At 32.9% G+C, this 25,496-nt stretch overlaps 1 protein-coding gene across 1 annotated transcript; it reads right to left on the bottom strand.

The window, feature by feature from the left end:
• Window positions 1-358: 358 nt before the first annotated feature.
• Window positions 359-25,496, bottom strand: LOC123654682 (proton-coupled folate transporter-like). Its single transcript, XM_045590573.1, has 7 exons — window positions 24,682-25,496; window positions 21,457-21,616; window positions 19,077-19,178; window positions 18,539-18,676; window positions 14,666-14,749; window positions 7,364-7,520; window positions 359-494 (listed from the first exon to the last, which is right to left on the bottom strand). The coding sequence occupies exons 1-7, from the start codon at window positions 25,459-25,461 to the stop codon at window positions 422-424; spliced, it is 1,494 nt and encodes a 497-aa protein (XP_045446529.1). The 5' UTR covers window positions 25,462-25,496; the 3' UTR covers window positions 359-421.

Raw genomic sequence — 25,496 nt, 5'->3', positions numbered from 1 at the left:
ACGCAACAAATACGTTATGTCAACAAATTAAACAGAAATTCACATTCATAACACAACATAAAAATGTATATAAAAATCGAATAAATAAAATAGGTCTAGATTATCCGTTTATGAGATAATAAATCACTTTATAGTGATGCATATCGTCGCGAATAGAGCACTCGATGCAAGATGCAGTCGGCGTCGACGCTTGAGGGCACCAAGTGTTCGATTGTTCGACGCGGGATAAACAAACATCCTTATATTCGTCATATCAGTTTTAAAATCATCTACAAACACTTCAAATACTTTTCGTATAAATTTCAAACAAATATCCCTTGACTGATTAAAAAAAATATTCTTGAAAATAAAAGACACATTTTTCTTTAAAAAATTATTATTTATTAATTTTTAAATCGACAACCTATATTATGGGTCCAAATTAAATATCTTTGTTAACGTCGTCTATTTCTTCGCCCTGCTTGTTGTCCTTTTGCTGTTCGAAGTACATCCAACTGCAAACAAATATTAGCTAAAGTAAAACTGTGTGTTGTATTCATTATAAGTTTATCTTAAAGCTACAGTTCATAGAAACAAATGATTGTTATGGCATTTGTTTGAAAGCTTACTAATTCCTATCTAATTGATATTGTGCATATAAAAAATGTATTAAAAATATACCTGAGCATTTTAACAAGAAACGAGTATTTTTTAGATTTTTTGATCACCGTTAGATCTTTTGATCTAATATAATTTATACATGGATGCATAATACATACCATTAATTATGTTATTAACCGTTATTAATTTTGTTATTTGGTTTTAAAAAAGGTGTTAGTACACTACACCCTCTAAAACCTTAAAACTATAGCGCTTTGGAAAAAACTAAGGACTATTCTAGCCAGCATGTACATGAAAAAAAAATTATGACGTTATATTGTTTTTCTTCTTTTTTTACAATTTCTTAAGTTTATAAATATATATAATATTAGTTTATAAAATTATTTATTACTTGTCTCTACATACATATACATATAAATATAATAATTATATAAACACATATACACAAGTTAATTAAAAAAAACCTTAAATCAATTTTTTGTCTATTATAGCAAATATCTAAATAAATTAGTTCAAAGGCAATTCAGCTTATTTCGTTATCAGTTATTGTCTGATCTTTGACTGATTAGAGTCATAAAGGGGTTTAATCAAAGAGTTTATTCAAGTTTTATTAGGTACACTAATTTCTGCCTTCGGCGTTCCTGACATATGTTCGAAATGCTTACTATAATTTTTATAAGTGCCTTTATAATCATAAGGCTCCTATATATTACATGCTTCTTTTACAAATAAACGGAAAGTTCAACAGTTCAATAATTGAACTAATATAGTAGACTGATGGCTTTTCAAACCTAATATCGAACCAGTGGGTAATCCAGTTTTAGTGTATAACCTTTTTTTCATTTTATCTACTACATATTATTTTCTAAATATTTTCCACCTTTGTATCTATTTTCCCTACCATTCTTCTCTCATTATTACTAGCACTCCAAAAACATTCTCTACCAACTGCCCCAAACATTTTTTTAGCATAGGTATGTAGTTTTGTTAATACATAAATATAATCCGAAACAAAAGCTTATTATCTAAATACATACTTACATATATCTACCCTTAAAAATTTTATGGTTCCGCTTCCAAAGATTCCAGTTACTTACTATCATAATATATTGTACATCTTTGAACCTCTAATTCGTTAAAGTATTTATAGAAAAAATATTTAATGCTAAGTATTGTCACAACTGTTCCTTTTTAGCTATGCATTTTGGTAAGACTGTTAACAATTAGAAGCATGACATTGACAACTGGCACAGGTCTCAAGGTCGATAGAGTACAGGTCAATTTGAAACTGTAGAGGTCTCAAATCATAACAGGTCATTTAAAATATACAGATCTCAGAGACAGGGTACAATTACCCTTTACAAGACCTGTGATGACATTATAATTTTCGGACTAAGCGAATTAATGCAAACATACATTTTTTTTATGACGTACGAAACTCTCCTCTAATGAGTAAACTCGCACAAATACGGTTTTTTTACGAATATCTAGCACTATCGTTCTGGTAATTTCCGCCTCATTCTCAAATAGTTCAAAGACCTTAATAACAATACACTCACAGACAAACCTTCGATAAGATGTCATTATCTATTTATTTACAGAAATAACAATAGTAAGGTTACTTTAGTTTACGTATAGACAAACAATCTATTAAAACAAATATAATTGACGTTTCTATTTGTAATTTCAATCGTAAAAGTATTATGTGTATTTAATATGATTAAATAGATTAGTTTACATGGTACCTATACTATATGTATGCTTAATGTGTCTTAATGAATTATGCTATAAAAGTGAAATGGTCGAATCTAGGAGCAGCTTTATTATACGTAAAGTGCAGGGCTTGCAGTGCATCCGGGTGCGCAGTGTAAGAGGACGCCAAAATCCGTAAGCAAGGGCGCAGAGTATCGATATATAAATGTACCAATTTAAGCTGCACTTTCACGATTGACCTTTTTCTTTGTCAATCGGGCGCCACGGTACTATTGTAATTGCACCCGGGCGCTACATACACTACAGCCTTTGATTAAATCTATCTCATTTACTTGCACGATTGAACTTATTTTCGCAGACATTAGACTGGAGGTAGATAGCTAACATCATAAACAATAACTGAGGATAATTTGAGTGTAACTTGCTGTATACGTGACTTCATTCCTGATTTTCTATTATTGTCATATGATAAAAGTACGCCGACTGAAGATGACCCATTATGTACCCACAGTCAGTTTCGTTTTATAAGAACACTGTAGGTTATGATGTATGTAATTTGAAAAAAAACGAAATTGACCTTTTTATGAATTGTAAAGAAAAGTAAAAAATTCTGTGTATCCTAGATCTAATAATAGTACAAATATAATTTTTATACATGGTATTACCATAACATACAACCCCTACTAATATTATAAATGTGAAAATATGTTTGTTTTTTACGCTTTCATGCGAAAACTGCTGAACCGATCATCATGAAACTTTGTACACATATTTTTGGAGGTATTAGAAGTAGCATAGGATACTTTAAAAAAAAATCTATGCGTGCGAAGCTGCGGGTAAAAGCTAGTATGTACAAAAAATACACAAAAAAGATTGTAAAGCATAATCTAATTTTTCCCTTGCTACTAAATAAAAAAAGTCTCACTGTCCTTACTCAAACTTTCATATTAAATTAAAAACGAGTGAGCGGTTTCCTCGACAAATATTTATAAAACAGACTACATATTTTAGTCTTATTAACAAAATATAGTAGGCCAAAAGTGTATTAAGGACAGTAGTAGTTTCTTACAAAACAACATTTTATTTATAATAATGTATTTCTTTTAATATACAGACATACAAAACCGACGCAGTTTGTAGTAACACTGCTTTCTGCTCAGAGGGTTGTGGATTCGATTCCCACCCCAAGTCTGGTTGTAATATAAATATTTATTTATATATTTATATATGTATTATTTATAATTAAGTTTATTGAAAAAAAATATGTAGCTATACCATTCGGCTGTTACCTATAACACAAGCATAAAGTTGCTTACCTTAACATATAACCGTGTATTGTGAAGATATTTATTTATTATTATATATTATTTATTTATTATTATTATTTGTTTAATTAAGTACCAGAAACACCGCGTTTTATTCTACCAGTATTGCTATCTTTCAATAACATAAAGCTTAAATAACTTTTTGGAGAATTTTCCGATTTCCAGCATAACTCTATTATTTTTTATACTGTATAAATATTCTACAAATTATTAGACTTGAAAAGCGAATTAGTAGCCGTTCAGTCAGCCATTCTTGACTTCTTTTATTTTGTTCTTGTCTTTTTTATTCTTGTTTGGTTTATTTATATTCATATACATTTTTTTTAAACTAGATATAAATAAAACAACTTTTTTGAATTTTAATAAGTTTTTTAGATGCCCGATGTTACGGATACTTTACAGCAACCATGGTAACGGGAGGACATCTATAAAACTTAATAATTGTAATGGGTGAAATTCACGTCAATATTAGAAAACACAATTTTTGCAAAACATATGTGAGTTATTTCAGTTGTACTTATAAATAGATAGAAATAGATAGATATTGTTAAGAACAGCAATTTAATTAACTGTCTATCTATAAATCATGTTGTAATTGATTTAAGTAGTTTTGTTTGTTGAACAGAAAACCAAACCAAAATATTTCAAACATATTCAATTATCAATAAAGGGAAGTAATTACTGGCTGTATTCAATTTAACCACCCGTGTCAGACGAGCGCGGAATAATAATAAATAAATAAATATTACATAACATACACACACAACCGTCTGTTTCTACGTTAAACAAAAGAATACCTGTAATATAGGTAACAACCGACTGCTATAGCTAAATAGTTTTTTTAATATAAATATACATATAAATAGTACATATATAAATTTATAAATACATATATTTACACCCAGACTCAGGCGGGAATCAAACCCGCAACCCGCGGAGCAGAAAGCAGGGCCACTACAACCTGCGCCAAAGGGCTAGTAGTAATAATATTTATTTATTTATTTCATACATACAAGTTTACAGAGCTTTGCTCCAGACACAAGTAAGTCAATCAAAATTTAAAAAAAAATGTTTATTCATTTAAAATATATTTTATTCTCAGTATATTAGACCTGACATCTATGTAAATAAAATGTTTAACATGTGCGACCTATAAAACATATAATATTCAAAATATAACGTATTCTATTTGTATTGAAATATCGAGTAATTGATTCGCATGTGTACAATAAAATGTATTTAATCCAGTCGTTTATGGATGAATATAATAATAATAATAATAATAATAATACTCTTTATTGTACACCATTAAAAGAAACAACAGAGAAAAAAAAACATAAAACGAAAGATGTACAAAGGCGGTCTTATCGCTGAAAGAGCGATCTCTTCCAGACAACCTTTGGGTATAGGACACGAAATAGAAACTGCAGTTAGGAAGTAAACAAACGATTGGTGTGCAATTAGAATACTCGAACAAAGTACTAATAGACAATATATAATAATAATAAACATACATAACACATACATATGTAAAATACACATATTATATATATATATATATATATATATATACACATAGTAAATATATATTATATCATACAAAGACGATATAGGCGATCATGACGTGCTTAGTGACAAATAATGTAGTTTAAGGTATTTTTTGAAGGAGAAGAGAGATTGAGCTTGTCTGATAGGAAGAGGAAGAGAGTTCCAAAGTTGGACAGCTTTAACGGAGAAGGAGTTAGAGTAATAAGAAGTGGTATGAGACGGAATTTTAAGGATTAAATTGGTGTCAGATCGAAGGGAACGATCATGGGTGTCGCAAAGAAACTCAAAGCGTTCCTTGAGGTAAGAAGGTGAATCAGGACGAAACAAAACGCAATATAGCAGTGAGAGGATATGAGTATTCCTGCGGAAGCGGATTGGGAGCCACTTGAGTTGATTGCGGAAATTGGAGACATGGTCATATTTGCGAAGACCAAATATGAACCGTATACAGAGATTTTGGAGGCGCTCAAGTTTATTTAATTGCTCCTCCTTAAGGTCGAGAAAGCAAGTATCAGCATAGTCAAGAATTGGTAGAAGGAGTGACTGTGCTAACGCAATTTTGGTGGGCAGTGGAAGGAACTCAACTCGTTCGCCTGAGGTGTCCAGGAGAGACAGTTATCAAAAATGACACCGAGATTTTTTACTTTGTCACAGAAGTTAATGGCAGTTTTGTTAAAGATGACAGGTGGAACAAGTGACCAATCTATTCGACAAGCTAGTTTTGGACTGCCAATTACAATTACTTGACATTTTTCAGGATTAACCATTAGTCCAAATGAGGTAACTATAGATTTTGTCCAAGTCACTGTTTATCTTATTTATACATATAGGCAGATCACTCAATTTAGAATGGCAGTAAATTTGAAGATCATCTGCATACAAGTGGTAGAGAGAAGATATTTGGAGGCATATTGAATTAATATAATGATGTTGCTGTGTTTTGCTATGTGAGACATCGCACTGGTGTAGTGGTGCGTGTACCTTGTACGCGTTTACACACTGCCGATTATGGGTCTGATTCCCACTCGGGATAGATATTTGTATTTGTCCAAATATTTCTTTCCGGTCTAAGGAAATGGGGAAGCCCTTAAAAATCCACATAACTTTTTACTGGGTGTACCGATTTTGATGATTTTTAATTTAATCGAAAGCCGATGTTTATGATGTGGTCACATTTAAATTTTATCGAGATCTGATTACAACTTTTGGAGTAGTCTTTGATAATGCGTATTGACTTGACTATTTTTTCGTCTTTCGTCGATGTAATTGAAGTCGTTTTTTTCATTTGCTAGCAAACACAATTGTAGTGTCTTCTGTATATAATTATCATAGTTAGATTACGATAGCATATAAAACTATACTTTTACCTAAACGTAGTTATGTTGCATGACACACATTTCCTTACTTGTATAATACATAACAAATATACATAAAAATAACCGTCAACGACGTTCAGAAATGAATAATCGTTCGTTGTTTACTGTCTTTTGTTTCATTTTCCCGCCATTTATTAATGATGATTCAGACCTGCGTCGCCACTTTCCTAACGTACCTAAGTAAGAATATATAATAATATGATAAGACATATTGTTATTAGAGCCTACAGAGAATCTTGTTCACGTGTTCCTCTTATAACGCTTACCCACTACTAATCTTGATATTACAGATATTCATAGACGACAGATGCCATTTAACATCAGAATGTAATATCTGCTAATTTGGTACTTTTATTATGAGTAAAAAAAAGACGATGTGTTTATTGTGTCCGTCAAGTGTGAACTGGTTTTCACAAACTATATCAAACCAATTTGTGATTACATCTCTCATTTATACATATACAAGCTTCCTGCAGTTCGCGTACCAGTTAATTATTTTTTTAAAAGGTTTCGTACGTCAAATATCAGACTTTCCGTACAAAATTTCAATTCCTACTTCATTACCTTCTAAAAACTCTTCCTTAATGAGTGTCTAATCAATAGTGTGACCTTACTAACCAAAGTTCAAGTGTCTAAACTTCAACAGTTTACTCTTGACGATGATGAACCAGTCAGTCAATGAACCGGGTTCTTCTTTACATACAGATTAAGAAGAATGGATTTTATGGTCTTGCTCATTACGAATTAACCCAATATCGTGGGCTCAATCTAAAAGTTAGTAACTTTTAAAAACTAACTTACCCAAATATCGCCACGGCAGGAACTGTCATTCCCGCACCCAATAGAAAAACTGCTCCCGGTAGAACATTCAGTGTGGCCATATACACCCTGGAGTATAGTGGCCCGTAGACTAATGGCATCATGGCTTCAGCCAGTCCAAAAAGTGAGTTTACTTTACCTGTAACCAAAACATTATTAATTTTTTGAGGGTGCCATTGACATTTCAAAGGTAAGTAGTCTTGGAAGTAGTCTTATCAGGTAAGTCTTGGAAGTTAAGTCTATTTCACGACATCAGAAAAATAAAAGATATTTCGTAACCACTATGACTAAGATCGTAAGATAATATTCGAAAAAGGAAACATTAACTAAACACTATGAAAGGTACCAGATCACTTCATCATCATGGCAATACTAGAAAACAAATATTTCGATTCATATTACTCGTTCATTATATATTCAAATGAATATGATCGAATATAGAATTAAATGTTAAGAAAATAATTTACTTTAATTTTTGGGCTCCCACGCACAGTAGCGGTGTTAGGGTAGAGAGAGTGGAGCGACCGCCCAGGGCGCTGGATATAAAACGGCGCCACAGTCTATCTGATTTTTTAATTTTTGGGCTCCCACGCACAGTAGCGGTGTTAGGGTAGAGAGAGTGGAGCGACCGCCCAGGGCGCTGGATATAAAACGGCGCCACAGTCTATCTGATTTTTTAATTTTTGGGCTCCCACGCACAGTAGCGGTGTTAGGGTAGAGAGAGTGGAGCGACCGCCCAGGGCGCTGGATATAAAACGGCGCCACAGTCTATCTGATTTTTTAACTCAATCAATTTATTTTTTATAAAATATTGCAACTTACAAGTAGAACTGTATCCAAATGTATGTATTAAGTTGTGAATATTATTAGCTATACATGTAACGGATGCTAGTGGGGTGGAGAGTTTTTCTAATCTTAAGCTTTTGAAAAAACCGATTTGCAATCGACAATATCTCAATCTATATTGATATTTTACCAATCGAAAATTAAATTGCTGAAACTGACGACGACAGAAGAAAAGAGTCCGTTAATATAAAGACTGGAAAATTTAAATATCAGCAATTTTGTTATTTATATTAGTTGATTTAAATTAAGGTCGTTTTTCATTTGTTAGATAACAAAGACATTTCTTAGTTCATTTTTTCTTAAGATATGGACAGAAAAAAAGAGGACAATATATACATTACATTTATTACATTTTATACACATTATGACACTGTACGTAGTAAATTCATTACAATTTTTTCGTTTTTTTTTTTTTACTCTTGTATTATCCAATTGTTCTACGTCATATTCCATTTTTAAAACCGTTATTATCAAGCGATCGTGCTTAACGACTCGTGATTTAGTACTATTTTCATATTTATTGCGTAGTAAATTTTGATATTCGGCAATATTTTAATCATAGTCCTACTTTTTATGACGTATCGATTACCATAAAATATTTTTATCTCATATATACAATGTTTTTGTTTTTTTTGTCTGTTTTTTTAATTATTACTCTTTGGCATAGGCATCTTTTTCCAAATAAGAGAAGAATTGGAGCTTAATCCAGCACGCTGCTCCACTGCCGGATGGCGGATATGTTCCCTACTATAAGTAACGATCGCTATCGGGTATTTGTGATAACACCGACACCGACCGACAGCTTAACGTGATCTCCGAAGCACTGTGGGGAGACCCAGAAGGACAGACATCCAAACCCGAAAGAAATATTTGTACAAATACAAATATCCATCCCGAGCGGGAATCGAAACCGCAAACCGTCGGTGCTTTAGGCGACCATTCGCACCTCTACACCAGAGCGGTTTTTATTTTTATTGTTTATAAATATTTACCTATTACTAATTGTAAATTTATAACAGTGGTTATTTTATATATTATATATTGTATATGGTTAGAAAACAAGTGAAATAAGGCACAGTGAGACCGGAGTTGCTTATTGAGACCTACGCTAATTTAAGCGAACACCGGCGGGACCGCGGAAGTAACTGAGTAAGGTAGCCAGAAATCCTAGGGAAAGTTAGGAGAATTGTTGGCAACGAGCTTGCGATACTCCTGCTGTTCCAGGTGTCCATAGGCTACGGAACCCACTTCACCATCTTTGTAATATTAAAAACACACGAAATAAAAAGTTTACATAATCTACACGCATTTTAAAATTATAAATAGAATTTACTATACCTCTTATCACGCATATGCACGTACAACATAAAATAAGTGTATATTTTTTTTTGAAATCAACCCTAATTAAAACGAAATTAAGTGTTTCTATTGAAGGTTTGCAACAAAATTAGATGTTTCTATTGAAGTTATACTTCTTTAGGCGTGTTAGGGAAAAATGGTGAGAGTAAATTTATACGATGCGCGCGCACACCGTCACAAGAAACCGACACGCCGAAGTTAGCTAGTCAACGAAGAAGAAGTTAGCAACGTGAAGTTAGCTAGCCAATGAAGTATAACTTCTTATGTGCGTACATAAGTACACACACACTTTTTTAAGTATTTTTATAACTAAATGGTTTACAACAGACTCCTAACGTATGTGTTTTATCTCAGGGTCCGTCGGGTATCATATGAATGTTCTAGCCACAGAGTCATAAAGATGAATTTAAATAATTTTTGTTTTATATGATAATGAATACACGAACAGTTAATATTTCAATCATATAAAAAATAGTTTTATGTACCCTACCTACCTTTACCCACTTTTTTGAATTCGGTTATAAAACCGACTTCAAAAAAGGAGGAGCTTTTTATGTATGTTCGCGGATAAGTTCGTCGTTTATGCACAGATTTTGATAATTCTTTTTTTGTTGGAAAGGAGATATGATATCCCAAGGACGGTACCACGCTAAGGAAACTAGGATCTGATGATGGGATCCCAGAGAAATCGAGGGGAACCCTCGAAAATCGTAGTGATGACTAGAGCGTTTTTAAATTTTTTTCGTCTGCTTACGTTGCATTACTTGTCGATGTAATTGAAGTCGGTTTTTTTCGTTTGCGAGCAAACACAATTATATAAATCTTTTTAAATAAATAAAATACTTTTCGATTTACATAATTTAAATGTAACATAAATAATTAATATGCGTATTATATTAAAAAGGAGTACGTATTATAATTTTAATCCTTAGAAACATACCTGTGATTAAACGTAGCTATCGTTTGTTCCGGAATTAGTTAATTTAGCTTTAAAATGGAGCTTATCTGCAGTGCTCGCAGTAGCCGCTTAGGCTCGGATTTAATTTCATTTTGTCTGAGCTATTTAAGCTGGTATCAAAGGACTTTATGGACATAAAAATATGTATCAAAATGTAAAATTACAATGGTATACAGTTATAACATAATATATAAATCATTTTTAAAAACACTAATTTAATAAATAGTTAAGGAAGGAGGGACTTTAGATACATGCTTTTTTCTTGTATTATTGTTAATATCTGTATCACTCATTCTTGTGTAGTAAAAATATTAAAAGCCGATGTGTCTGTTCATGAAATTTATTAAGGAAAACTAATTATTGGTTATTGTGTAAACAATATGGCTGCTATATATATCGGTTTCCAAGTGACACAAAATCTGCTCGTAGCTGGATTCAATATCCAATGTTGAGATCCCATAAGTCTAACTTAAATCTAATAGCATAGTTGTATATATAGTAATGTGGTATCTTCTGTGTGTGTATGATAATAATGTAGTGCACGCAAATATTTGAGATATCTACCTGTGTAAATATATATATGTCGATAAATTAAATTAAAAGAAAAATTAAAACAGCAAAAAGCTGTCAGTTTTGGACTATCCTAACAATACTAGACAGTTTTAGAACTGCTTGTCTAAAGTTACACAAGATAACTAAATAATTATATTATGTAGTACTGTAGTAAAATAGCATGGGCAACTAAGAGGTCGTGGATGCTGTTAATATGCCTACTAATATTATAAATGTGAATCTAAGTTTGTTTGTTACTCTTTCACGCGAAAACTACTCAACCGATCATCATGAAATTTTGTAGACATATTCTTGGAGGTATTAAAAGTAACATAGGATACTTTTTATTTAAAAAAAAACAATGCGAGCTAAGCCGCCGGTAAAAGCTAGTAGATGTAACCTATATCTTAATACACCGTATAAAAAGAAACTTCATCATACACTGTCTTGCACGTCATAGCATTGGCTTATGACTGTTGCGATCTCGGGTTCGATCCCCGCACATAGCAAACATTTGTATTTAGCCATACGTAGGCATTTGTACTTATATATCATGTGTGTTTCCAGATCCTCGACACAGGTGTTAATCCTAGTTTTTACTATAGTCAATTCGCGTTAAGAAAATAGTGCCTCAACATCGTGTTCAATTTGACCAGTTAAAGTAAGCGTTTCAGTCAGGCTTTCAAGCTACTACGATTCAATAGCCGTGTAGGCTGGATGAGGATTGCGGAAAACCGGGATGTCTGGCGCAAACTTGGAGAGGCCTAAGTCCAGCAGTGAACTGCAATAGGTTGAATAGACTGACTGAATTTGGTCGAAGGCGTGGATAAGTTAACAGCGATGACTCACTATTTCCTTAACGCGAATAGACTATAAATGAAAAACTAAAATAAGTATAAAATGTTAACAAATGTTACCACTACTTAGAAGTCGAATACTTAAATATAAGAAGATTATGCATTGCGAATATTAAGTTATTTAAATACAATATTTAAATTGTACCTGAGACTTTGGCTGCTTAATCGTTGAATGTGGATACTCTGTTTAACTATCGTCTGGCAAACGTGTAATTTTTATTTCAGAATACTAAAATATGTACATATATATATTCTTTATAGCACTTTAAAAAAGAAACAAGTAAAAATCAGATTTACAAAAAAAGCTGGCAAGGGCGAACTTATCTCTATAGGAGATCTCTACCAGTCTACCCATGGTGGTTAGAATTGATGTTACCGCGGGGCACAGTAGTGCAAGAGTGATTAATAATAATCTTTGTATTAATACGTGAAGCAAAAACTTTGTACCCCTTTTTACAAAAATTGCGCGGGCGGAGGAGTATGAAATTTCGCACACTTATAGTTTATATAGAGAATATTTTTTCAAATTATGCATAAGAATACATTAAATCAATAAAAAAAAACGTTACTCACACTACCGTGTATTTAACACATACACGCATATTATATTCTTTGTTGATTGTCAAAGTCTGTAGTCAAATTAAAAAAATTAAAAAAAGGTTCTTTATTTTCATAATTATTTGGTTTTGTTTAATTAAAATTTTGAATTTTGGTCGAATTTCGACCTCTTGGCGACCACCAGTGATTATAAACATATTAACTTTACTACATACATACTTAAGGCGGGTACAGTGTATACATAAGTTTATTCAGCGTATTTTTTTTTTATAAAGCGATAATAAAATTGTAATTCACAAAAATAAAATAAATACAAGAGAAGTAATTAAATTGAAAAATGTTAGACCTAAAAGAACTAATTTTTATTTAGAACCAAATTAATTTTTTATTTCTGAAAAGCAGCGTTAAGCCACCAATTAAGTTCGACCTATAAAGGACAAGAGACTAATTCGGTTTATTCGCGTTTTTAAACTAACTAAGACACCGTTCGTTCATAGTATTCTGTACATTTTTTTGTGTACTTCAAAGTCATTCTTATGAAAAGTCGATCGCAAATCGCTATTATGCATTCTTCTGTCATGTTTTTAAAATTGTACAGCGAGCTCACCGCATCGCATTGGCTGCTACTGACTGCGGTCATTCGATTTCAATGAAAGTTTCTGTTTTTGTGTTACTAGTAACAACGAATTAATTAAAATTGAAATTACAAAAAAATGTGTACGTACAAAGTACACATGTCAGACGTAACTTCTTTGGCACACTAATTGAAAAATAAAAAACTAATTAAAAAACAAATTTAAAAAAAAAACAAAAAGCCAACATGACGCGGTGTTCCCAAGCGGTCACTCATCTAAGTACTGACCGCGCCCGACGTTGCTTAATTTCGGTGATCAGACGAGAACCGGTGTATTCCGCGGTCTGCCAGCCGACAACCAAGCGAGCCAACATCACAAGCGAGTAATCGATTGGTGAGTTAAAACAAAAAAAAAATATGAAGTTAAATATGAATAAATGAAATAACTTATTTACTATCATTTATCCTCGCGGTCAACACTGGTCCTCATGAACTTGCTACATTCTACCTTACAACTGAAACACAACACTACTTGAACAGTAATGTTTGACAAATTGGTCGACAAACAAGCGTACGGCTCACCAGATGGTAAGTGATTATTGTAGCTTATAGACACCTGCAAAATCAGAGGCATCGCAAACGCATTGCCGACCCTATCCTCAATCCCCCCAGGAGCTCTGGTCACCTGGCTCACCTTACTCATCAACAGGAACACAACACTTGAAAGCAGCGTTATTTAGCTGTGATCTTCTGCAAGGTTAAGGTACTACCCCAGTCGGGCTACTCCAGATTATGGGCAGAAAATTTCCTGCTGTGCCCTACCTCAGTTACTTTCCCCAGTCAGGCGGGATCCAGATCTTGAGCAAGATATTTTCTAATATGCGATACCTCAAATTACTAGTTTTTTTTTTTTTAAGTCAAATAATAATATCATGTTAATATGAAATAAAGAAAATATATTATTTGCCACACGTAACGTTTACTCTATAGTGGTTCATTAAACTTTATCTCATCATAATCTTGTTTTCATATAAATTTCTAAAAGCAAATTACTTATTCTGTTTGCGGCGGTACTTTATATTAAAATAAATTATCGAATTTAATTTTTAAATTTAGAGTGCAGACGAGGTGAATGGCTTGTAATGCAAATTTCATATCAAATTGGAATTGAAGTATAAAAACCGTATTAAAAAGAACAAAACATCTATTTTTTTAAGTCTAATAAAAATGAATTCATTTCATTCAAACAATCTCACAGAGACATTAATATTTAATTCGATTTTTTTTTATTGCTATATAACTACCATTTTATGGTAAAACAGTTTTAACTTTTTATATTAGTTAGTTTCGGTTGTAACATAATAATCATAATATAAGAATAATAATATAAGAATATACGAGACGCACAAAGCGTTTACCAAATAAATTATCGGCCAACTCAAATAACAAACTCAAATTTAATTTACCATTACGATTTCCATTTAGAGAAAATAAAACAAAGATTCAATGGTTAAAAAAAAGATAAAGATATTTTATCTATTAATAATTTAAAAAAAAAATATTTTTTTATAAAAACTTACCCAGTTCTTCGCTTGTCACTAATTTAGACGCTATTGAACGCATCGCTATGAAAGATGTGCCGTTGAATATCTCCACAAGTGGCGCTGTAGAAAAATAAAAATAAATATTTTATTCACAAAAACATTTATAAATGTGCTACAAAACTACGACAACTGCTGACAGTTCTTAATAACTTAAATATATGACAATTAATTCCCAAAATTCGAATCGATATTAATTCTATGTTTATTGTTATATTTTTAATGGAATATTTTACATTATAATATTATTCTAAAAGCACAATGCTCACACACACACACACACACACAAACAAATCACTTTCACAATATTTTGTTCTCTTCATAAATTAAATACATAATCTATACTAATATTATAAAGATGAAGAGTTTGTTTTTTGTTTGTTTGTCTGTTTGTTTGTCTGTCTGTTTGTCTGTTTGTCTGTTTGTCTGTTTGTGTGTTTGTCTGTTTGTCTGTTTGTCTGTTTGTCTGTTTGTCTGTTTGTCTGTTTGTCTGTTTGTCTGTTTGTCTGTTTGTCTGTTTGTCTGTTTGTCTGTTTGTCTGTTTGTCTGTTTGTCTGTTTGTCTGTTTGTCTGTTTGTCTGTTTGTCTGTTTGTCTATTTGTCTGTTTGCCTGTTTGTCTGTTTGTCTGTTTGTCTGTTTGTCTGTTAACCCACCAAAAATAAAACTGCATCAAAACAATTTTAAAAAAAGATGTCATGTCATCGTAACATAAAAATAAAAAATAATTGACGTAATGGATGTACGCGCATAACTTTTAATCGACTACATCTAACTGGATAATTCTTGTTTTTTTTTTATTATTGTCAGGATAAAGTTTGCAAAAAAATGGTGGAACTGAGTTCAGCGCATCATCTACCTTCAGACATAAATAACATTAAATACACCATAGCTAGGTTGTAATATTCATTTCCAGCTATATGACAATCCAATTCACAGCAATCACTTTATTTCACAGTGACTTTATTAAAATATTTCAATGTAATCAATAGTATCATTTTAATTTACATCAATTTATAGCGAATATGTTGTCATAAAGCGAACGCCATTCTGTTATAACATGTAGTGAATTTTAATCAAGTAAAAAGTATTTAATAAACAAAGTGTACAGCGAGTTAGTTGAGCAATAATTTAATGGCATAATGGATCACTTCCCATTTAGTTTTATTATAAATCATCATTGATAATATAATTAAAACGTTAAAATACGTATAACATTTTATATAATTACTGTTACATTACAAATCCCATGGCGTAGTTGGCAATGACCCTACCCTGCATTCCAGAATTGATTGATTCGCCCCAGAATCTAAGTATTTTAATGTTTTTGTATAATTCAAGGGTGGCAAACAAGAATACGGCCCACCTGGTGTTAAAAGTAGACGAATGAGGATGATGATGAAAGGTAGGCCTAGCCCCGAGCCTCCCCCGTAGCTCTGGCCATCTTCCTCACCGCAGGAACACAACATTACTTGAAAGCTGTGATCTTCTAAGGTTGAGTTAATTCCTTAGTTGGGCTACTCCAAATTTTGGGTAAAACATATCCTACTACACCCAACTTCAATGAAATATACACATGTGTATATTTACATTTGCATGCATTTTAGAAACGAAGTTTCATAAAATTATCAACAATAAACCGAGCGACTCATAAGATTTAATTACTTACTTCGTTTATTTACATTATTAATGTAATTGATACCTTATCTTTCACCTGTTCTATATTGAAGATTTCATAATTATTCTAGTATAAATTATATTAACACGTGAAGCAAAAACTTTGTACCCCTTTTAACGAAAATTGCGCGGACGAGGGACGTATGAAATTTCGCACACTTAAAGTTTATATAGAGAAAGAGTGCAGAATGCTAATTTTTTTTATTATACATAAAAATATATTAAATCAATAAAAAAATATTACACACCCTACCATGTATTTGATACATAAACGCATATATATCTTTTGTTCAATGTCAAAGTTTGTAGTCAAATTGATTTTTTTTTAAAAAGGTTCTTTATTTCCATAATTTTTTGGATTTCTTTAATTAACTTTTTTAATTATGGCCGAATTTCGACCTCTGGGCGACTATTAGTTTTTCTTATTGATTACCGTATCATAAAATTTTCACTAACAGCACGACAAAAAGCCCTATAAAATGACTGTTGTCTTTGTCAATCTTAATAAAAGAATATTAATTTACAATAAACTTACACACCAAGTCTAATGTAGTACATGCAAACTCTACTATTCCAGGATTCTACACTGAGCTACAAAATGTTTACTTGACACTACTATAGTACTGTTGTAATACGAGTACGTACTGGCACCTGTTTAGATCCGCTTGCCTAAAAACAATCGTATGCTGGCATACAACTATCGCAGTGTGAAAAATATTTATAAGTATGAGGATAGAATCTTATCTAATGAAAGGAGAGGATTGTATAAGTTTACAAATTATTTTCTAACCAGCTTGAAAGTTAGTATTTGGGTTCTTGAATACAATTAAAAACCTAGTATTTAAAGATTTTTTTGTAGTTCAATTTTATATAGGTACAATCAAAATATATATATATCTTATTTAAAATAAATATTAATTCGAATTTCATTGTTTATTTATTATTATAGGTAACTATATAATTTATTTAAAATGCACAGTTCGTATCGGACATCATAACGTTTGAGATAACATAAAAGTTTCGATGCGAACGAAGTCGTGGCCTAAAACTAGTTTTAATATAAAAATAGTTTGCTTTGTATCAGCATACGCTGAAATTTTGGCACATTTTCGTTCTTGAGAGGATTCTGCTAGTTTGCCCCGAGACTACGTGATCGTATTATTTTTCTGTCACTTATATTATAAATTATAATACAACTGTAAATTATCCGATTTTTTATATGTACAACTACACCTCATAATTATTTATAAAGTAAATAATTACTAAAATCTAAGTAAACATTTTAGTTTTAGTAATTATCGTCTTAAATTCAAAATTTGAATTAAGTAAAAAAATATTGTAGTGGTGTGGTGTAGGCACACCATTTACAGATAAACTGTTTTATAAACAAAAGAGGCAGCGACAAGTAAATACATCCATAAAAAATTGTTTGTCTAGATTTTTATATCGCTGGCTACTAGTATTGACGTCATTGGAAATATCGCCTATATTCCCAAAACTTTTTACATGTCACTCTGACTAACAACATACGCTTCAGCCTGCAATAATCCACTACTGGCCATAGGCCTCTTTCCCCAAGTAGGAGAAGGATCAGAGCTTAATCCACCACGCTGCTCCAATGCGGGTTGGCGGAGATATTCCCTACTATGAGTAACGATCGCTATCAGGTGTACATGATAACAACCGGGACCGACGGCTTAAAGTGCTCTCCGATGACGGTGGGGAGACCCACTAGGACTGCACAAACACCCAGACCACGGCAAACACCTGTATGGCCAATACAAATGTTTGTCATGTGCGGGGATCGAACCCGCAACCGCCAGCGCAACAGGTACAATCCATTGCTGTAACCGTTGCGCCAACGCGGTGTCACTAACAACATAAATTAACATTTTTGTAGTCCTGTGCATTCTACAAGACATGCTTGCATACATACTTACCATAGGAACAGATGACCGTGTGTATATGATTAAAAAAAAATTAACTCATTAAAAAAGTATTATAAAAGCTTAATCACAATTTTAATAATTGTAAATACAAACATATAACATAGCATAAACCTACCATACACAAGAAAAAATTAACAGTCAAAACTCAATCGAAATTTTACTCAACTGTCAAATAATGTCTAATAACTGTCAAATTATTATTATTATTACAATTTGTACGATACTTACCTATATAAATCTCGGTAGTAGTGCTAGCAAAGGCGAATATGAACGACGCCAAAATCTTGCTGGTGCAAGAGATAATGCCGACCAAGGTGTCATCCAACTTCATTAAGTCGCTGAAGATACTGATGGAGAACAATGTTCCTGCCAAGCAAAGTATATATTTAGAAATTATTATTTTTTAAAGACTATTCATCGGAATAGCTAATTTAGCTAATTTAGCTAAGTCCGGTCATGTCATGCCGCAAATTTTTTAAGTGCAAATTAAAAATTCGTCCTCTTCCAAATTTAATTAGGAAATTAAAGGTGAACATTACAAGACCTATACACAAATCTGTCTGTGTTTTATAAAAAATGTATCTCTAATGTAATTTTAGAGCACTAGAGTCTGGCAAAGTTCTAATTCCACTGGGGGCCGTTAAGCGTTAGACAATGATTTATCTGTTCAGTTATTTCATAATGACGTTAAAATCAATATCTTTTTTCTTTCAATTAAAACCGCATATCAATTATAAAAGAAACAAGTTGCACTTCATACACTTACCCACTAAATTGGTAATTATGCTGTATGTACAGAACATGCTGAACTGAACTTCATCCCAATTAAATCTGAAGCGCATGAACAAGTAGAGCACGTTCATTTCACCTGCACAAATAATAAAGAGACTGATGACAAACATAGGCAACAATAAGAATGAGATATTTACGAAAACAAACCATTATTACTACCGACTCATCTTAAAATTACGAAATCGATTGATTGAAAATCTATTGCGCTCAGAATATATTCTGTTGAGATGGAATGAGTAATGGTGAGGAGACAAGTCAGCTGGTGTTGAACATTCGCAACTACAACTTTCATTTCGAATGGTTAAATTATTACGTAAATTATAATTTCTTTAAGTTGAGATTCGAAACGTTGCTGTGACGAGGGTATGTCTTTAAATAACAAACCTTTTTAGTACTTGTACTTGACGAGTTGTGTACGAACGAATGGGTACGTAAGTTGTACATTACCATGTGAATTGTAAGTTACGGTGACATGCGATGTGAAACGTAATGGAGACGAGGCTGTCTGTATTAACAACGAACCTATTCAGTATTTGTACTAGGCGAGGATATAATTTATGTATATATATCGTGACGGAAATTATGAGCTCAATACCCTTGATGTCTTACGCACCACAAGTGTAGCGAGGCCGAAATAATTTAAAATAATCTTATAGTTAAAAAAATTGCAAAGGAAGTCTACTCGCGTATTACACGAATGTACATTAATACTTCCACCGAACGTGTAACTCAGAGCTCCAAGGAAGAATTCTCATATTCATGGACGTCCTCATTACCACAATAACGAATTAATGTATTCCTAACTTCCTTTAATATACGTGTTTGTCTTCTGTCTGTTTTTTTTTTGTGACGTAAATGTACCAAGCTGTATAGTAAGCTGTGTTACGGCAGTAAAGAATATAGCCACACCCTCTCTTCCCGTGGGTGTCGTAAGAGGTGACTAAGGGATAACATAGTTCCATTACTACCTTGGAACTTAAAAAGCCGACCTATGGCGGGATAACCATCCAACTGCCGGCTTTGAAATACACAGGCTGAAGACGGGCAGCAGCGTCTTCGGTGCGACAAAGCTAGCCTTGCGGTCACCAACCCGCCTGTCCAGCGTGGTGGCAATGGGCAAAACACACGAGTTGACGCTATTATTGACGCGAATTTGTGTCCAACAGTGGACTGCGATAGGCTGAAGTGATGATGATGAAATGTACCACAATTTTTTCACACTGGTCAGTTGTATGTACTGTCATTGCAATGATCGCTAGGTTTGACAATTAACCAACTAATAAAATAGGGATGTAAGGATAGTATTCTTAGTACATAACGTAACATACACATTAGTAAATCAGCTTTGACTAACCCGTTGAAGCGGTTGGCGATGACTTTATTTTCGACGGCAGAATTTTAGAGCTAGATTCCAGTCTGGGTATATCTATACCTATGTTTATTTTATATTACACTGATTATACATTTTTATGAGAAAAGTTATAAATATGTATCTAGTCTACCTAGATATAGATATAGTGTTGTTTACCTTTCATCTATTTATATTAAACGCAAATTAATAGTATAATAGATTTCATTTATACATTTTTATACTTAGGATAGCGAAAATCTCTTATGGTGACGTAGTAAATATTAATATTTTAGTATAATTCCAAATATGAATTTATTAGACTACAAACTCTAGATATGGAACGTAACTGACGCAAAACTAATAAAGAGTTTAAAATATAGTAGAAGAGAAACAAACAAAATAATATTTTGACACTACATATTATTTAATATTAACGCAATTTTTTAAAGATAAGTTTCTGTATCTGTTAGCTTTCTTTCTGTAAAGAATTAATTATGAATATCTAATGTACAGTTTATTCTAGATTTTGTTTATCAAAACATTTGATGGCACATTTTAAATTAACAAAACATTGATATGAATGTTTAACTTAATTTTTATAATATAGTGTAAACTATAAAGAAGTAAATTTAAAAACGACGATGTATTTATATATTACATCTACATAACACAAATATTGTAAAGTCTTTGGAGTTTACTCCTAAGAAATCGATTTTTATATAAGACCCGCTACTCTAAAACATGAGGGGTAAACCCAATAGGATTCCGATAGATGGCGTTATTTGATTCGTTTATTTACCATTTGATATGGTATTAATCTTTTTCTTAGACTAGTAAGCCTTTTTTATGCCACAAAAAGGCTTACTAGTCAGTTTTTTTTTGTACCTATTTAAACAGTCGATCGGAAAGAGTAAACTCCAGTCGTGCGTCGGAGCTGATATACACACTTTTTTCACAAAAGGTTTTTAAAGAGTTACCCTAAATTTAAATTTCATCAACTTACCATGTAAAGGTCCAAATATAACACAGACGACGACTATCAACAATGACACGCGAAGCCTCCTACGTCTTGGACCACTTCTGAATGCAACCGTGAGGGTCTCCCTCACATGTCGAGCATCGAAGAAAGAGCAAACCCAACCTCGACAACCAACTGGTTGTTCCTGAAACAAAGTACATTTCATAGAAAACAATAATTGTATCAAATATTGTTCATCATCATCATATCATTACATAACCGAAAGGTTGCTAACCATAATTTATACTAATATAATTAAACTAAAGAGTTTGTTTGTTTGTTTGTTTGCTTGAACGCGCTAATCTCAGGAACTACTGGTCCGATTTGAAAAATTCAGTGGCATTCATTTCAATGTTAGATAGCTCATTTTTTTCTTAGATTAACCGCGAGGCACGTCTAGTCTTATATATTTCCTAAATAATACGGGATTCTTAAAGAAGAGAACAAGATATCAATTAGTTTTTTGAAACAATTTTTTTTAATGTAGCAAGGAAAGACAAACATCCGGAATAAATTATTTCAGTTAGTTAAAATCACGTTCTCAATGCGCTATGAGAACAAATCAATATACCTTAAGCTCTTGTAAGTAGCACATTGACATTTCATACCATTAGGTAAAGACCGTAATATATTTAACGTTCAAAATACAATGTATAATTTCAACCCCGTTACAGCTGCGAAGTTTAACTCATTAATCACTTTGACAGTCATCAAATAAGTATGTAATTAATTAATTCTATTACAACTTAATTATCGTGCTAGTACATTTTTTTGATTTGGAATTCAAAATGAATATTTTCAAGTTTATTCAATCATTTAATCAATTTATTTGAAATAAATAATTGTGTTGGCTTGCAAACGAAAAAAAAACCGACTTCAATAATATCGACGAGTAATACAACGTAGATCGACGAAAAAATAGTCAAGTAACAACGCATTATCAAAGATTACTCAAAAAGTAGTTATCATATTTCGATGAAATTTAAATATGACCGCATGATAAACATCGGCTTTCGATTAAATTAAAAATCATTAAAATCGGTACACCTAATAAAAAGTTATTGCGGATTTTCAAGAAGTTCCCTCGATTTCTCTGGGATCCCATCATCAGATCCTGGTTTCCTTATCATGGTACTAAACTAGGGATATCTTCTTTCCAACAAAAAAAGAATTATCAAAATCGGTACACCTAGTAAAAAGTTATTGCGGATTTTCAAGAGTTTCCCTCGATTTATCTAGGATCCCATCATCAGATCCTAGTTTCCTTATCATGGTACTAAACTTGGGATATCTCCTTTCCAACAAAAAAAGAATTATCAAAATCGGTACAGTAGAAAGTTATGCGGTATAATACAACGTAGGTCGACGAAAAAAGCGTCAAGTAAAAACGCATTATTAGATATAGCTCGAAAAGTAGTTGTTAGATCTCAAATAAATTTAAATGGGACCAATTGGCACACACCACCTTTCGATTAAAAGAAAATTTGTCGAAATCGGTCCACACGGGCAAAAGTTCTGATGTAACAAACATAAAAAAAAAAAAAAAATACAGTCGAATTGAGAACCTCCTCCTTTTTTGGAAGTCGGTTAAAAAAAAACATAAAACTGTTTTTTGTTAAAATTACAAAACAGGCACAACTTTCAGAATTATATAAATATTGTACTTTATTTTTAATATAAGTATACATATACAACCAAATTGGTTGTTATGTTTCGATAAATCATTTTTAATTTTAAAATTTCAAACAAACTGAGGTAGTTTGTGAATCGCAACAAATTTCAAAAGCTCGAAAGCGATGCAATGAAAACATTCATCATTCACACGTACATGTATAAAATGCGTAATTGAAAAAAAAATGTCGATTTTAAAATAGCCACTACATATCAAACGTTCGCAGTTTGAATGGCTTTTGAATCAGATGATAACAGACGTCGCGGATTCCAGCAAAAAGCACCATATCTATTTTTCATTGAAACCGAAAAATAAATCATTCGTACAGCATCCGTGGCAAACGGAATAAATTGACAGTCGTATCGCGATAGATCAGTGGCATTACAAATGCAGACACCTATCTGAGCCTCGTGAAAACCACTGATTGCGTTACGATGCTCCCCTTCGTTCGAATTTGCGTAGTGGCACAGAGCAATTTATCACTTAGACGTAGGACCGGGCTCCATCGAATGATGAACGGTCTCAAACTGTACCTTAGTCTACAGTAACCCTACACTTCCGATTAAATTGGTTCAGATACTATCTCAGCTCCGTTTAAGTACTTCTTGCCAGCCTTGCCCACTTTAGCGGCGAAAATATTTTACTATCCTTAAATATTTCTTATCAGAATGAAATCAATAGATAGAACCCGTAAATCGACTGCCAGTTTAAGTACGAGCTGGTACCACTGCACTGTCAAATCCTAAATTTTATCTAATTTCGCATCGTCGGGCTAAGGCGCGCGTTGGCGCAACGTTCTCAGTCATGGATTGTGCCTGTTGTGCTGGTGGTTGCGGGTTCGATCCCCGCACAGGACAAACATTTGTATTGGCCATTCAAGTGTTTGCCGTAGTCTGGTGTTTGTGCAGTCCTTGTGGGTTTCCCCACCGTGCCTCGGAGAGCACGTTAAGCCGTCGGTCCCGGTTGTTATCATCTACGCCTGATAGCCATCGTTACTCATAGTAGGGAATATATCCGCCAACCCGCATTGGAGCAGCGTGGTGGATTAAGCTCTGATCCTTCCCCAACATGGGAAAAGAGGCCTATGCCCAGTAGTGGGATATTAAAGGGCTGAAGCGAATCTTGCATCTAGTTGTAAAGCTTACAGTGTCAACGCGCATCACCAAAATCTGTATTTTGGTAATTCACATTGACACTGTGTAATGTGATACAATTCCAACCCTCAAAAAGACCAAAGAGGTGTCAACTGGTGTATACCGATCTGTTTTATGTATTTAATACTATCATATTGATAATAAAACCAAGCAAACAAATACAAAGCTACAAATAATATTTTTAGACAATTACATTAAAATTACTAATTGTAGGCTAACTGTAGAACTAAACTTAGACGTTACTGATTTCAATTTGGCTAATTTATAGTTTATAAAGTATTACGTCTTAAATATATATAATGCATATATTTTTCGGTATACTTAATACAAGTTAGTTCAAATTCAAAATTAGCTCAAGACTAAATATTAATCTTATATACTTACTCTATGCCTCTCTTGAGGAATGACTGGATCTTTGAGGCGAATGTATCCATAAATTAGACTGGTAAAATACAAGCAGTTTGATATAAGAAAGATACCGTAATAACCAATTTGTTGCAATAATATTCCACTTAACGACATCCCAATCGGAATGCCCAATGACATGCATAAATTAGCCACCCCCACCCGAAATGTCCTCATTTCTTTAGTCGTCACGTCACCAATGTAACTAAATACACCAACGCAAACTGTGATCCATCCTCCTGTTAGCGATGGGAATAGATCTGACAGGGCCGTGATTTCCAAAGGCAATTCGTAGAAAAAATATGTGTTAAGTATGAAACTTGTACAGCACAGTACTTCTCCGACTATGGGCAAGAGTATGCATGCTTTTCGTTTGCCTGTCTTATCACTCCATGACCCGACAAATAGAACTAGTATGCATGGGAACGCTGTCTGTACGATGTTTTTCCACGCCTGGACTGATGCTGTCAACTTTTGCACTTCGGATTCCTCCATTGTATAATTTTCTGTCTGCCGTCGATTTAACGCTGAGCAAACATCATCACTGTAGCCTAAATTAACTCTACAGGCCTTTTCCAAATTTAAATTTTGAACGGCTAATCCCGAAAACACGTTAGACATAATATAACAAGCGATAATCGGTTCGACTGTTATGTTAGACCTGATCTGATTTAACTTTTCTCTAACACTCACTCTCTTCTTTGGTTCTTTAACGTTCACCTCTACCCCTTTCTCCACCGCAACACTGATTCCATTCATGGTCAATAATTTCTGAGGGAAAAATACTCTTAAAT

The sequence above is a fragment of the Melitaea cinxia genome, chromosome 6 (genome assembly GCF_905220565.1).
Source record: "Melitaea cinxia chromosome 6, ilMelCinx1.1, whole genome shotgun sequence".
NCBI classification, from domain to species: Eukaryota; Metazoa; Arthropoda; class Insecta; order Lepidoptera; family Nymphalidae; genus Melitaea; species Melitaea cinxia.
This window is presented reverse-complemented; position numbering and strand designations above follow the sequence as displayed.